The sequence below is a fragment of the Phoxinus phoxinus genome (assembly GCF_949152265.1).
Source record: "Phoxinus phoxinus genome assembly, contig: scaffold_110, whole genome shotgun sequence".
NCBI classification, from domain to species: Eukaryota; Metazoa; Chordata; class Actinopteri; order Cypriniformes; family Leuciscidae; genus Phoxinus; species Phoxinus phoxinus.
Genome location: NW_027639352.1, coordinates 32,501 through 48,233, shown reverse-complemented (window position 1 = coordinate 48,233; position 15,733 = coordinate 32,501). Strand labels below are relative to the sequence as shown.

The 15,733-nt window shown below is 52.5% G+C and overlaps 1 protein-coding gene across 1 annotated transcript in view; it reads right to left on the bottom strand.

The window, feature by feature from the left end:
- Positions 1–19: 19 nt before the first annotated feature.
- The window catches only part of ppp4r3b (protein phosphatase 4, regulatory subunit 3B), a gene marked incomplete at its 3' end in the record, with an annotated part of 28,571 nt that continues 12,857 nt past the window's right edge, over positions 20–15,733 (bottom strand). The window contains exons 10-15 of the mRNA XM_079639915.1: positions 15,420–15,516; positions 15,294–15,335; positions 13,661–13,819; positions 13,069–13,238; positions 12,847–12,986; positions 20–159 (exon numbers count right to left, since the gene is read on the bottom strand). Coding sequence (XP_079496041.1) covers positions 20–159; positions 12,847–12,986; positions 13,069–13,238; positions 13,661–13,819; positions 15,294–15,335; positions 15,420–15,516 — 748 coding nt within the window. The remainder of the gene's footprint in view (positions 160–12,846; positions 12,987–13,068; positions 13,239–13,660; positions 13,820–15,293; positions 15,336–15,419; positions 15,517–15,733) is intronic.

Here is a 15,733-nt window from a genome sequence, read left to right as displayed (position 1 = left end):
CGACTGAAAGCAGGAATACCTTTCTCGCTCTCCATGAACTTGCCGTAGTCGCTCTTGCTCTTGTCGAAGCCGGTGTCCGACACGTCCTCCTCTTCCTCCTCCTCCTCGTTCAGCCACATGTCCTCGTCCTCCTCGAAGGAGCGCGCGTCTCTGCGGTACCTGGAGAAGAGCAAGCTGTGTTAGTGTGTGTGTGTTAGTGTGTGTGTGCACAGGGTGTGTGTGAAGCGTCCAGTGCAGTAGTGTGTGTGCACAGGGTGTGTGTGAAGCGTCCAGTGCAGTAGTGTGTGTGCACAGGGTGTGTGTGAAGCGTCCAGTGCAGTAGTGTGTGTGCACAGGGTGTGTGTGAAGCGTCCAGTGCAGTAGTGTGTGTGTACAGGGTGTGTGTGAAGCGTCCAGTGCAGTAGTGTGTGTGCACAGGGTGTGTGTGAAGCGTCCAGTGCAGTAGTGTGTGTGCACAGGGTGTGTGTGAAGCGTCCAGTGCAGTAGTGTGTGTGCACAGGGTGTGTGTGAAGCGTCCAGTGCAGTAGTGTGTGCGCACAGGGTGTGTGTGAAGCGTCCAGTGCAGTAGTGTGTGTGCACAGGGTGTGTGTGAAGCATCCAGTGCAGTAGTGTGTGTGCACAGGGTGTGTGTGAAGCGTCCAGTGCAGTAGTGTGTGTGCACAGGGTGTGTGTGAAGCGTCCAGTGCAGTAGTGTGTGCGCACAGGGTGTGTGTGAAGCGTCCAGTGCAGTAGTGTGTGTGCACAGGGTGTGTGTGAAGCGTCCAGTGCAGTAGTGTGTGTGTGCACAGGGTGTGTGTGAAGCGTCCAGTGCAGTAGTGTGTGTGTGCACAGGGTGTGTGTGAAGCGTCCAGTGCAGTAGTGTGTGCGCACAGGGTGTGTGTGAAGCGTCCAGTGCAGTAGTGTGTGCGCACAGGGTGTGTGTGAAGCGTCCAGTGCAGTAGTGTGTGTGCACAGGGTGTGTGTGAAGCGTCCAGTGCAGTAGTGTGTGTGCACAGGGTGTGTGTGAAGCGTCCAGTGCAGTAGTGTGTGTGCACAGGGTGTGTGTGAAGCGTCCAGTGCAGTAGTGTGTGTGCACAGGGTGTGTGTGAAGCGTCCAGTGCAGTAGTGTGTGCACACAGGGTGTGTGTGAAGCGTCCAGTGCAGTAGTGTGTGTGCACAGGGTGTGTGTGAAGCGTCCAGTGCAGTAGTGTGTGTGCACAGGGTGTGTGTGAAGCGTCCAGTGCAGTAGTGTGTGTGCACAGGGTGTGTGTGAAGCGTCCAGTGCAGTAGTGTGTGCGCACAGGGTGTGTGTGAAGCGTCCAGTGCAGTAGTGTGTGTGCACAGGGTGTGTGTGAAGCGTCCAGTGCAGTAGTGTGTGTGTACAGGGTGTGTGTGAAGCGTCCAGTGCAGTAGTGTGTGTGCACAGGGTGTGTGTGAAGCGTCCAGTACAGTAGTGTGTGTGCACAGGGTGTGTGTGAAGCGTCCAGTGCAGTAGTGTGTGTGCACAGGGTGTGTGTGAAGCGTCCAGTGCAGTAGTGTGTGTGTACAGGGTGTGTGTGAAGCGTCCAGTGCAGTAGTGTGTGTGCACAGGGTGTGTGTGAAGCGTCCAGTGCAGTAGTGTGTGTGCACAGGGTGTGTGTGAAGCGTCCAGTGCAGTAGTGTGTGTGCACAGGGTGTGTGTGAAGCGTCCAGTGCAGTAGTGCGTGTGCACAGGGTGTGTGTGAAGCGTCCAGTGCAGTAGTGTGTGTGCACAGGGTGTGTGTGAAGCGTCCAGTGCAGTAGTGTGTGTGCACAGGGTGTGTGTGAAGCGTCCAGTGCAGTAGTGTGTGTGCACAGGGTGTGTGTGAAGCGTCCAGTGCAGTAGTGTGTGTGCACAGGGTGTGTGTGAAGCGTCCAGTGCAGTAGTGCGTGTGCACAGGGTGTGTGTGAAGCGTCCAGTGCAGTAGTGTGTGTGCACAGGGTGTGTGTGAAGCGTCCAGTGCAGTAGTGCGTGTGCACAGGGTGTGTGTGAAGCGTCCAGTGCAGTAGTGTGTGTGCACAGGGTGTGTGTGAAGCGTCCAGTGCAGTAGTGCGTGTGCACAGGGTGTGTGTGAAGCGTCCAGTGCAGTAGTGTGTGTGCACAGGGTGTGTGTGAAGCGTCCAGTGCAGTAGTGCGTGTGCACAGGGTGTGTGTGAAGCATCCAGTGCAGTAGTGTGTGTGCACAGGGTGTGTGTGAAGCGTCCACTCGTGCCATGAGAGGTGCAGAGTGCTGGACCGACCATCGTATGACTGTGGCCAAGCTCAATCCTTGCGGCGGCAAAAGCCCAATAAAAAGAGGCTAAACTGTAACCGCTTGGTAACCATAGAAGCAAGAAGTGAGTTTTTGACGTTTCCTAGCTGAGAAACTTAGCCGGAAACTTGTCTGAGCTCAGAGAACACAGCGAACTATATTAGCTCTGCGCTCAACGATGCAGCAAATCCATCGGCTACAAGAGCAAGAACCACCAACACTGGTTTGACGATAACTCGGACACCATCCACACCCTGCTGAAGGATAACACCGGCGACTTTAGGCAACCCTTCACCTCACCCAACCACACACACCTGTAGATGACCTCTGTAGATGACCTCTGTAATGTTAGGAGCTACACCCAACCACACACACCTGTAGATGACCTCTGCAATGTTAGGAGCTACACCCAACCACACACACCTGTAGATGACCTCTGCAATGTTAGGAGCTACACCCAACCACACACACCTGTAGATGACCTCTGCAATGTTAGGAGCTACACCCAACCACACACACCTGTAGATGACCTCTGCAATGTTAGGAGCTACACCCAACCACACACACCTGTAGATGACCTCTGCAATGTTAGGAGCTACACCCAACCACACACACCTGTAGATGACCTCTGTAATGTTAGGAGGCTACACCCAACCACACACACCTGTAGATGACCTCTGCAATGTTAGGAGCTACACCCAACCACACACACCTGTAGATGACCTCTGTAATGTTAGGAGCTACACCCAACCACACACACCTGTAGATGACCTCTGCAATGTTAGGAGCTACACCCAACCACACACACCTGTAGATGACCTCTGCAATGTTAGGAGCTACACCCAACCACACACACCTGTAGATGACCTCTGTAATGTTAGGAGGCTACACCCAACCACACACACCTGTAGATGACCTCTGCAATGTTAGGAGCTACACCCAACCACACACACCTGTAGATGACCTCTGTAATGTTAGGAGGCTACACCCAACCACACACACCTGTAGATGACCTCTGTAATGTTAGGAGGCTACACCCAACCACACACACCTGTAGATGACCTCTGCAATGTTAGGAGCTACACCCAACCACACACGCCTGTAGATGACCTCTGCAATATTAGGAGCTACACCCAACCACACACACCTGTAGATGACCTCTGCAATGTTAGGAGCTACACCCAACCACACACAACTGTAGATGACCTCTGCAATGTTAGGAGCTACACCCAACCACACACACCTGTAGATGACCTCTGTAATGTTAGGAGCTACACCCAGCCACACACACCTGTAGATGACCTCTGTAATGTTAGGAGCTACACCCAACCACACACACCTGTAGATGACCTCTGTAATGTTAGGAGGCTACACCCAACCACACACACCTGTAGATGACCTCTGCAATGTTAGGAGCTACACCCAACCACACACACCTGTAGATGACCTCTGCAATGTTAGGAGCTACACCCAACCACACACCTGTAGATGACCTCTGCAATGTTAGGAGCTACACCCAACCACACACACCTGTAGATGACCTCTGCAATGTTAGGAGGCTACACCCAGCCACACACACCTGTAGATGACCTCTGCAATGTTAGGAGCTACACCCAACCACACACACCTGTAGATGACCTCTGTAATGTTAGGAGCTACACCCAACCACACACACCTGTAGATGACCTCTGTAATGTTAGGAGGCTACACCCAGCCACACACACCTGTAGATGACCTCTGCAATGTTAGGAGCTACACCCAACCACACACACCTGTAGATGACCTCTGTAATGTTAGGAGGCTACACCCAGCCACACACACCTGTAGATGACCTCTGCAATGTTAGGAGCTACACCCAACCACACACACCTGTAGATGACCTCTGTAATGTTAGGAGGCTACACCCAGCCACACACACCTGTAGATGACCTCTGTAATGTTAGGAGGCTACACCCAGCCACACACACCTGTAGATGACCTCTGCAATGTTAGGAGGCTACACCCAACCACACACACCTGTAGATGACCTCTGCAATGTTAGGAGCTACACCCAACCACACACACCTGTAGATGACCTCTGCAATGTTAGGAGCTACACCCAACTACACACACCTGTAGATGACCTCTGCAATGTTAGGAGCTACACCCAACCACACACACCTGTAGATGACCTCTGCAATGTTAGGAGCTACACCCAACCACACACACCTGTAGATGACCTCTGCAATGTTAGGAGGCTACACCCAACCACACACACCTGTAGATGACCTCTGCAATGTTAGGAGCTACACCCAACCACACACACCTGTAGATGACCTCTGTAATGTTAGGAGGCTACACCCAACCACACACACCTGTAGATGACCTCTGCAATGTTAGGAGCTACACCCAACCACACACACCTGTAGATGACCTCTGTAATGTTAGGAGGCTACACCCAACCACACACACCTGTAGATGACCTCTGCAATGTTAGGAGCTACACCCAACCACACACACCTGTAGATGACCTCTGCAATGTTAGGAGCTACACCCAACCACACACACCTGTAGATGACCTCTGCAATGTTAGGAGGCTACACCCAACCACACACACCTGTAGATGACCTCTGTAATGTTAGGAGGCTACACCCAACCACACACACCTGTAGATGACCTCTGCAATGTTAGGAGGCTACACCCAACCACACACACCTGTAGATGACCTCTGCAATGTTAGGAGCTACACCCAACCACACACACCTGTAGATGACCTCTGCAATGTTAGGAGCTACACCCAACCACACACACCTGTAGATGACCTCTGCAATGTTAGGAGCTACACCCAACCACACACACCTGTAGATGACCTCTGTAATGTTAGGAGGCTACACCCAACCACACACACCTGTAGATGACCTCTGCAATGTTAGGAGCTACACCCAACCACACACACCTGTAGATGACCTCTGTAATGTTAGGAGCTACACCCAGCCACACACACACCTGTAGATGACCTCTGCAATGTTAGGAGGCTACACCCAACCACACACACCTGTAGATGACCTCTGCAATGTTAGGAGCTACACCCAACCACACACACCTGTAGATGACCTCTGTAATGTTAGGAGCTACACCCAGCCACACACACACCTGTAGATGACCTCTGTAATGTTAGGAGGCTACACCCAGCCACACACACCTGTAGATGACCTCTGTAGATGACCTCTGTAATGTTAGGAGGCTACACCCAACCACACACACCTGTAGATTACCTCTGCAATGTTAGGAGGCTACACCCAACCACACACACCTGTAGATGACCTCTGTAGATGACCTCTGTAATGTTAGGAGGCTACACCCAACCACACACACCTGTAGATGACCTCTGTAGATGACCTCTGTAATGTTAGGAGGCTACACCCAACCACACACACCTGTAGATGACCTCTGCAATGTTAGGAGGCTACACCCAACCACACACACCTGTAGATGACCTCTGTAGATGACCTCTGTAGATGACCTCTGTAGATGACCTCTGTAATGTTAGGAGGCTACACCCAACCACACACACCTGTAGATGACCTCTGTAATGTTAGGAGGCTACACCCAACCACACACACCTGTAGATGACCTCTGTAATGTAAGGAGGCTACACCCAACCACACACACCTGTAGATGACCTCTGTAATGTTAGGAGGCTACACCCAACCACACACACCTGTAGATGACCTCTGCAATGTTAGGAGGCTACACCCAACCACACACACCTGTAGATGACCTCTGCAATGTTAGGAGCTACACCCAACCACACACACCTGTAGATGACCTCTGTAATGTTAGGAGCTACACCCAGCCACACACACACCTGTAGATGACCTCTGTAATGTTAGGAGGCTACACCCAGCCACACACACCTGTAGATGACCTCTGTAGATGACCTCTGTAATGTTAGGAGGCTACACCCAACCACACACACCTGTAGATTACCTCTGCAATGTTAGGAGGCTACACCCAACCACACACACCTGTAGATGACCTCTGTAGATGACCTCTGTAATGTTAGGAGGCTACACCCAACCACACACACCTGTAGATGACCTCTGTAGATGACCTCTGTAATGTTAGGAGGCTACACCCAACCACACACACCTGTAGATGACCTCTGCAATGTTAGGAGGCTACACCCAACCACACACACCTGTAGATGACCTCTGTAGATGACCTCTGTAGATGACCTCTGTAGATGACCTCTGTAATGTTAGGAGGCTACACCCAACCACACACACCTGTAGATGACCTCTGTAATGTTAGGAGGCTACACCCAACCACACACACCTGTAGATGACCTCTGTAATGTAAGGAGGCTACACCCAACCACACACACCTGTAGATGACCTCTGTAATGTTAGGAGGCTACACCCAACCACACACACCTGTAGATGACCTCTGTAATGTTAGGAGGCTACACCCAACCACACACACCTGTAGATGACCTCTGTAGATGACCTCTGTAATGTTAGGAGGCTACACCCAACCACACACACCTGTAGATGACCTCTGTAATGTTAGGAGGCTACACCCAGCCACACACACCTGTAGATGACCTCTGTAGATGACCTCTGTAATGTTAGGAGGCTACACCCAGCCACACACACCTGTAGATGACCTCTGTAATGTTAGGAGGCTAAACCCAGCCACACACACCTGTAGATGACCTCTGCAATGTTAGGAGGCTAAACCCAGCCACACACACCTGTAGATGACCTCTGCAATGTTAGGAGCTACACCCAACCACACACACCTGTAGATGACCTCTGCAATGTTAGGAGGCTACACCCAACCACACACACCTGTAGATGACCTCTGTAATGTTAGGAGGCTACACCCAACCACACACACCTGTAGATGACCTCTGCAATGTTAGGAGGCTACACCCAACCACACACACCTGTAGATGACCTCTGCAATGTTAGGAGGCTACACCCAACCACACACACCTGTAGATGACCTCTGCAATGTTAGGAGCTACACCCAACCACACACACCTGTAGATGACCTCTGCAATGTTAGGAGCTACACCCAACCACACACACCTGTAGATGACCTCTGCAATGTTAGGAGCTACACCCAACCACACACACCTGTAGATGACCTCTGTAATGTTAGGAGGCTACACCCAACCACACACACCTGTAGATGACCTCTGCAATGTTAGGAGCTACACCCAACCACACACACCTGTAGATGACCTCTGTAATGTTAGGAGCTACACCCAGCCACACACACACCTGTAGATGACCTCTGCAATGTTAGGAGGCTACACCCAACCACACACACCTGTAGATGACCTCTGCAATGTTAGGAGCTACACCCAACCACACACACCTGTAGATGACCTCTGTAATGTTAGGAGCTACACCCAGCCACACACACACCTGTAGATGACCTCTGTAATGTTAGGAGGCTACACCCAGCCACACACACCTGTAGATGACCTCTGTAGATGACCTCTGTAATGTTAGGAGGCTACACCCAACCACACACACCTGTAGATTACCTCTGCAATGTTAGGAGGCTACACCCAACCACACACACCTGTAGATGACCTCTGTAGATGACCTCTGTAATGTTAGGAGGCTACACCCAACCACACACACCTGTAGATGACCTCTGTAGATGACCTCTGTAATGTTAGGAGGCTACACCCAACCACACACACCTGTAGATGACCTCTGCAATGTTAGGAGGCTACACCCAACCACACACACCTGTAGATGACCTCTGTAGATGACCTCTGTAGATGACCTCTGTAATGTTAGGAGGCTACACCCAACCACACACACCTGTAGATGACCTCTGTAATGTTAGGAGGCTACACCCAACCACACACACCTGTAGATGACCTCTGTAATGTAAGGAGGCTACACCCAACCACACACACCTGTAGATGACCTCTGTAATGTTAGGAGGCTACACCCAACCACACACACCTGTAGATGACCTCTGTAATGTTAGGAGGCTACACCCAACCACACACACCTGTAGATGACCTCTGTAGATGACCTCTGTAATGTTAGGAGGCTACACCCAACCACACACACCTGTAGATGACCTCTGTAATGTTAGGAGGCTACACCCAGCCACACACACCTGTAGATGACCTCTGTAGATGACCTCTGTAATGTTAGGAGGCTACACCCAGCCACACACACCTGTAGATGACCTCTGTAATGTTAGGAGGCTAAACCCAGCCACACACACCTGTAGATGACCTCTGCAATGTTAGGAGGCTAAACCCAGCCACACACACCTGTAGATGACCTCTGTAATGTTAGGAGGCTAAACCCAGCCACACACACCTGTAGATGACCTCTGCAATGTTAGGAGGCTAAACCCAGCCACACACACCTGTAGATGACCTCTGCAATGTTAGGAGGCTACACCCAACCACACACACCTGTAGATGACCTCTGTAATGTTAGGAGGCTACACCCAGCCACACACACCTGTAGATGACTTTTTAAAATGTTAGGAGGCTAAACCCAGCCACACACACCTGTAGATGACCTCTGTAATGTTAGGAGGCTACACCCAACCACACACACCTGTAGATGACCTCTGTAATGTTAGGAGGCTACACCCAACCACACACACCTGTAGATGACCTCTGTAATGTTAGGAGGCTACACCCAGCCACACACACCTGTAGATGACCTCTGTAATGTTAGGAGGCTAAACCCAGCCACACACACCTGTAGATGACCTTTGTAATGTTAGGAGGCTAAACCCAGCCACACACACCTGTAGATGACCTCTGCAATGTTAGGAGGCTACACCCAACCACACACACCTGTAGATGACCTCTGCAATGTTAGCAGGCTACACCCAGCCACACACACCTGTAGATGACCTCTGCAATGTTAGGAGGCTACACCCAACCACACACACCTGTAGATGACCTCTGTAGATGACCTCTGTAATGTTAGGAGGCTACACCAAGCCACACAAACCTGTAGATGACCTCTGTAATGTTAGGAGGCTACACCAAGCCACACAAACCTGTAGATGACCTCTGCAATGTTAGGAGGCTACACCCAGCCACACACACCTGTAGATGACCTCTGCAATGTTAGGAGGCTACACCCAACCACACACACCTGTAGATGACCTCTGTAGATGACCTCTGTAATGTTAGGAGGCTACACCAAGCCACACAAACCTGTAGATGACCTCTGTAATGTTAGGAGGCTACACCAAGCCACACACACCTGTAGATGACCTCTGTAGATGACCTCTGTAATGTTAGGAGGCTACACCAAGCCACACAAACCTGTAGATGACCTCTGCAATGTTAGGAGGCTAAACCCAGCCACACACACCTGTAGATGACCTCTGCAATGTTAGGAGGCTACACCCAACCACACACACCTGTAGATGACCTCTGTAGATGACCTCTGTAATGTTAGGAGGCTACACCCAACCACACACACCTGTAGATGACCTCTGTAATGTTAGGAGGCTACACCCAACCACACACACCTGTAGATGACCTCTGTAGATGACCTCTGTAATGTTAGGAGGCTACACCAAGCCACACACACCTGTAGATGACCTCTGTAATGTTAGGAGGCTACACCAAGCCACACAAACCTGTAGATGACCTCTGCAATGTTAGGAGGCTACACCCAGCCACACACACCTGTAGATGACCTCTGCAATGTTAGGAGGCTACACCCAACCACACACACCTGTAGATGACCTCTGTAGATGACCTCTGTAATGTTAGGAGGCTACACCCAACCACACACACCTGTAGATGACCTCTGTAATGTTAGGAGGCTACACCCAGCCACACACACCTGTAGATGACCTCTGTAGATGACCTCTGTAATGTTAGGAGGCTACACCCAGCCACACACACCTGTAGATGACCTCTGTAATGTTAGGAGGCTATACCCAGCCACACACACCTGTAGATGACCTCTGTAATGTTAGGAGGCTACACCCAGCCACACACACCTGTAGATGACCTCTGTAATGTTAGGAGGCTACACCCAGCCACACACACCTGTAGATGACCTCTGTAATGTTAGGAGGCTACACCCAGCCACACACACCTGTAGATGACCTCTGTAGATGACCTCTATAATGTTAGGAGGCTACACCCAACCACACACACCTGTAGATGACCTCTGTAATGTTAGGAGGCTACACCCAGCCACACACACCTGTAGATGACCTCTGTAGATGACCTCTGTAATGTTAGGAGGCTAAACCCAGCCACACACACCTGTAGATGACCTTTGTAATGTTAGGAGGCTAAACCCAGCCACACACACCTGTAGATGACCTCTGCAATGTTAGGAGGCTACACCCAACCACACACACCTGTAGATGACCTCTGCAATGTTAGGAGGCTACACCCAGCCACACACACCTGTAGATGACCTCTGCAATGTTAGGAGGCTACACCCAACCACACACACCTGTAGATGACCTCTGTAGATGACCTCTGTAATGTTAGGAGGCTACACCAAGCCACACAAACCTGTAGATGACCTCTGTAATGTTAGGAGGCTACACCAAGCCACACAAACCTGTAGATGACCTCTGCAATGTTAGGAGGCTACACCCAGCCACACACACCTGTAGATGACCTCTGCAATGTTAGGAGGCTACACCCAACCACACACACCTGTAGATGACCTCTGTAGATGACCTCTGTAATGTTAGGAGGCTACACCAAGCCACACAAACCTGTAGATGACCTCTGTAATGTTAGGAGGCTACACCAAGCCACACAAACCTGTAGATGACCTCTGCAATGTTAGGAGGCTACACCCAGCCACACACACCTGTAGATGACCTCTGCAATGATAGGAGGCTACACCCAACCACACACACCTGTAGATGACCTCTGTAATGTTAGGAGGCTACACCAAGCCACACAAACCTGTAGATGACCTCTGTAATGTTAGGAGGCTACACCCAACCACACACACCTGTAGATGACCTCTGTAATGTTAGGAGGCTACACCCAACCACACACACCTGTAGATGACCTCTGTAGATGACCTCTGTAATGTTAGGAGGCTACACCAAGCCACACACACCTGTAGATGACCTCTGTAATGTTAGGAGGCTACACCAAGCCACACAAACCTGTAGATGACCTCTGCAATGTTAGGAGGCTACACCCAGCCACACACACCTGTAGATGACCTCTGCAATGTTAGGAGGCTACACCCAACCACACACACCTGTAGATGACCTCTGTAGATGACCTCTGTAATGTTAGGAGGCTACACCCAACCACACACACCTGTAGATGACCTCTGTAATGTTAGGAGGCTACACCCAGCCACACACACCTGTAGATGACCTCTGTAATGTTAGGAGGCTATACCCAGCCACACACACCTGTAGATGACCTCTGTAATGTTAGGAGGCTACACCCAGCCACACACACCTGTAGATGACCTCTGTAATGTTAGGAGGCTACACCCAGCCACACACACCTGTAGATGACCTCTGTAATGTTAGGAGGCTACACCCAGCCACACACACCTGTAGATGACCTCTGTAGATGACCTCTATAATGTTAGGAGGCTACACCCAACCACACACACCTGTAGATGACCTCTGTAATGTTAGGAGGCTACACCCAGCCACACACACCTGTAGATGACCTCTGTAATGTTAGGAGGCTACACCCAACCACACACACCTGTAGATGACCTCTGTAATGTTAGGAGGCTATACCCAGCCACACACACCTGTAGATGACCTCTGTAATGTTAGGAGGCTACACCCAGCCACACACACCTGTAGATGACCTCTGTAGATGACCTCTGTAATGTTAGGAGGCTACACCCAGCCACACACACCTGTAGATGACCTCTGTAGATGACCTCTACAATGTTAGGAGGCTACACCCAGCCACACACACCTGTAGATGACCTCTGCAATGTTAGGAGGCTACACCCAACCACACACACCTGTAGATGACCTCTGCAATGTTAGGAGGCTACACCCAGCCACACACACCTGTAGATGACCTCTGTAATGTTAGGAGGCTACACCCAGCCACACACACCTGTAGATGACCTCTGTAGATGACCTCTGTAATGTTACGGCACTACTCTGGTGTACTCCGGAGGATCCTCTAGCGGTCCTTGCTGTGGCGGTGAGGGATGACGGTCAACACCACCACAGTGGGAGTTCCGATGTCCCACATTACCTGCCTGCACTGTCGGGGTGAGCCGTGTCTGTAGTGCCATCTTCCAAATATCTGGAGAGTTCTCTCTGAGGACAGCGGCATCGACAATGAAATCCAGAGCCGAATTAAACCAGCATCGGCTTCCTTTGGGAGACTTCGGTGTAGTCTTTCATAAAAAGAGGCTTCATCCCTCCACAAAGGTCGGCGTATACCAAGCGGTGTGTGTCATATATGCCCTCATGCTATAGAGCTTGTGGGTCCAGGATAGGACTGATCAGCCATCAAATATCTCACCGTAAAAGGTGTGGACGTCATCATCGGATTTCGATGGACAACCAAAGAGAAGAAGAGAGTAAGTGTGTGTGTGTGTGTGTGTGTGTAGTGTCGCTCACACACCTGCTCAGGCCTCGGCTCTGCCGCTCCTTCTCCTGCTCGTACCGGCCCTTCAGGCCCTTGAAGGTCTGCACATACTCGATGGACTCCAGCGCCGGGTAGAAGTGGTCCACGATGTGTGCGATGAGGGACCTGATGTCCTCCTGATGATCAAACACAGCGGTTATCAGTAGTTCAATGATGTTAGTGGAACCGGAACAGAAAGTGATCCCCAGCCCTACTCACGACTCTGATGAACTCGAAGAGCTCCACGACGGCAGAGTTCAGCAGGTTATATCTGGTGCCGTTGTCCAGCAGGGCGTTGATGACCGGCTCGAACAGGTTTCCCTTCATGATGTAGCGGTTGTAGTACTCGTCCTTCAGTCCGATGATCCTCCTCAGGAAGCGCAGGGCACCTGCTCAACACACACACTCAGTCAAGCCCCACTACAGTCTGATGCCAACCGGTACTGATCCGATCAGATCAGGTGTTTGTTCTGCATTTCATTGACAAAACATAATCACATGCTGCCTAATATTCTTCTCCAAACAAACATCACATTCAGAGCTATGATATAAATGCAGGCTAAACTATACATTATGAGCAATACCAAAAAAGGGATAAAACAGAACAATACTGACAGACTGGGGAGAGAGGAGCCGCAACAATGGAGAATATGGGAAAATAATCAACATTCAAGCAGGAAAACCTGTTCTATAGAGCCTGAGAACTACAGCAACACCTAGTGGATGCATGTCAGGTCCTCTTTAAACAGGTCGTCTGTGGCTTACGCTCGTGTAGAGCGAGGACCATCATGATGACGCGAGCGATACTCACACAGCGCCAGGAAGGTGTGTTTGGAGTTCATGAGCGTCAGCACTCTCCGCAGCAGGTCTTTAGTCATGATGTAGTTCTTGATGTGGTACGTGTGATGCTCCACGCAGAAGGTCAGCAGCTCCAGAATCAGAGCCAGCAGCTGCGCCGTCTGGAAGTTATCTGAGACACACAGACACGCTCAGTCGAGCACATGCGTGTGGCGTGACGTTAGGCATGACGCATGTTCCGTGTGTGTGTGTGGGGCGTGACGCGGCGTGTGGGGCGTGACGCGGCGTGTGGGGCGTGACGCGGCGTGTGGGGCGTGACGCGGCGTGTGGGGCGTGACGCGGCGTGTGTGGGGCGTGACGCGGCGTGTGTGGGGCGTGACGCGGCGTGTGTGGGGCGTGACGCGGCGTGTGTGGGGCGTGACGCGGCGTGTGTGGGGCGTGACGCGGCGTGTGTGGGGCGTGACGCGGCGTGTGTGGGGCGTGACGCGGCGTGTGTGGGGCGTGACGCGGCGTGTGTGGGGCGTGACGCGGCGTGTGTGGGGCGTGACGCGGCGTGTGTGGGGCGTGACGCGGCGTGTGTTGGGGCGTGACGCGGCGTGTGTTGGGGCGTGACGCGGCGTGTGTTGGGGCGTGACGCGGCGTGTGTTGGGGCGTGACAGGCGTGTTGGGGCGTGACAGGCGTGTTGGGGCGTGACAGGCGTGTTGGGGCGTGACAGGCGTGTTGGGGCGTGACACGTGTGTGTGGGGCGTGACACGTGTGTGTGGGGCGTGACGCGGCGTGTGTTGGGGCGTGACAGGCGTGTTGGGGCGTGACAGGCGTGTTGGGGCGTGACAGGCGTGTTGGGGCGTGACAGGCGTGTTGGGGCGTGACAGGCGTGTTGCGACGTGGCGTGTGTGGGGCGTGACGTGGCGTGTTGGGGCGTGACAGGCGTGTTGGGGCGTGACAGGCGTGTTGGGGCGTGACAGGCGTGTTGGGGCGTGACAGGCGTGTTGGGGCGTGACAGGCGTGTTGGGGCGTGACACGCGTGTTGGGGCGTGACACGCGTGTTGCGACGTGGCGTGTGTGGGGCGTGACGTGGCGTGTGTGGGGCGTGACGTGGCGTGTGTGGGGCGTGACGTGGCGTGTGTGGGGCGTGACGTGGCGTGTGTGGGGCGCGACGTGGCGTGTGTGGGGCGCGTGTGTTGGGGCGTGACACGTGTGTTGGGGCGTGACACGTGTGTTGGGGCGTGACGTGTGTTGGGGCGTGACACGTGTGTTGGGGCGTGACACGTGTGTTGGGGCGTGACACGTGTGTGGGGCGTGACACGTGTGTGGGGCGTGACACGTGTGTGGGGCGTGACACGTGTGTTGGGGCGTGACACGTGTGTGTGGGGCGTGACACGTGTGTGTGGGGCGTGACTCGTGTGTGTGGGGCGTGACTCGTGTGTGTGGGGCGTGACACGTGTGTGTGGGGCGTGACACGTGTGTGTGGGGCGTGACACGTGTGTGTGGGGCGTGACACGTGTGTGTGGGGCGTGACACGTGTGTGTGGGGCGTGACACGTGTGTGTGGGGCGTGACTCGTGTGTGTGGGGCGTGACACGTGTGTGTGGGGCGTGACACGTGTGTGTGGGGCGTGACACGTGTGTGTGGGGCGTGACGTGTACCTGGACACACGGGGTTGACTCTCGCCGATCCCTCGGTCAGATCTGTGGAGAAACACACACACACACACGTCAGTGAGAGGAGTGACACGCGGCTCAGCTCCTGCAGCTCTGAGGTCAGTGTCTCACCGTGGTCCTCTTCAGAGGTGTTGGCCAGCAGAGGAGCCGTCAGCACATGCATGCAGTACTTGTAGAAGAAGCTCAGGAACTCGCTCTTCTCCGCTTTCTGCACACACACACACACACACCAGTTTTAGCCATTAAATTATTATTGTGAACTGTTGAAATGGAGTCACCATCATTGGTTTCTCAGGTGTGTGTGTGTGTGTGTGTGTGTGTCTCTCACGCTGGCGGGGGCGAGTATGTTCTCGGGGGCGATGAGGGTCCTCAGGTGTGTGTGTGTGTGTGTGTGTGTGTGTGTGTGTGTGTGTGTGTGTGTTACT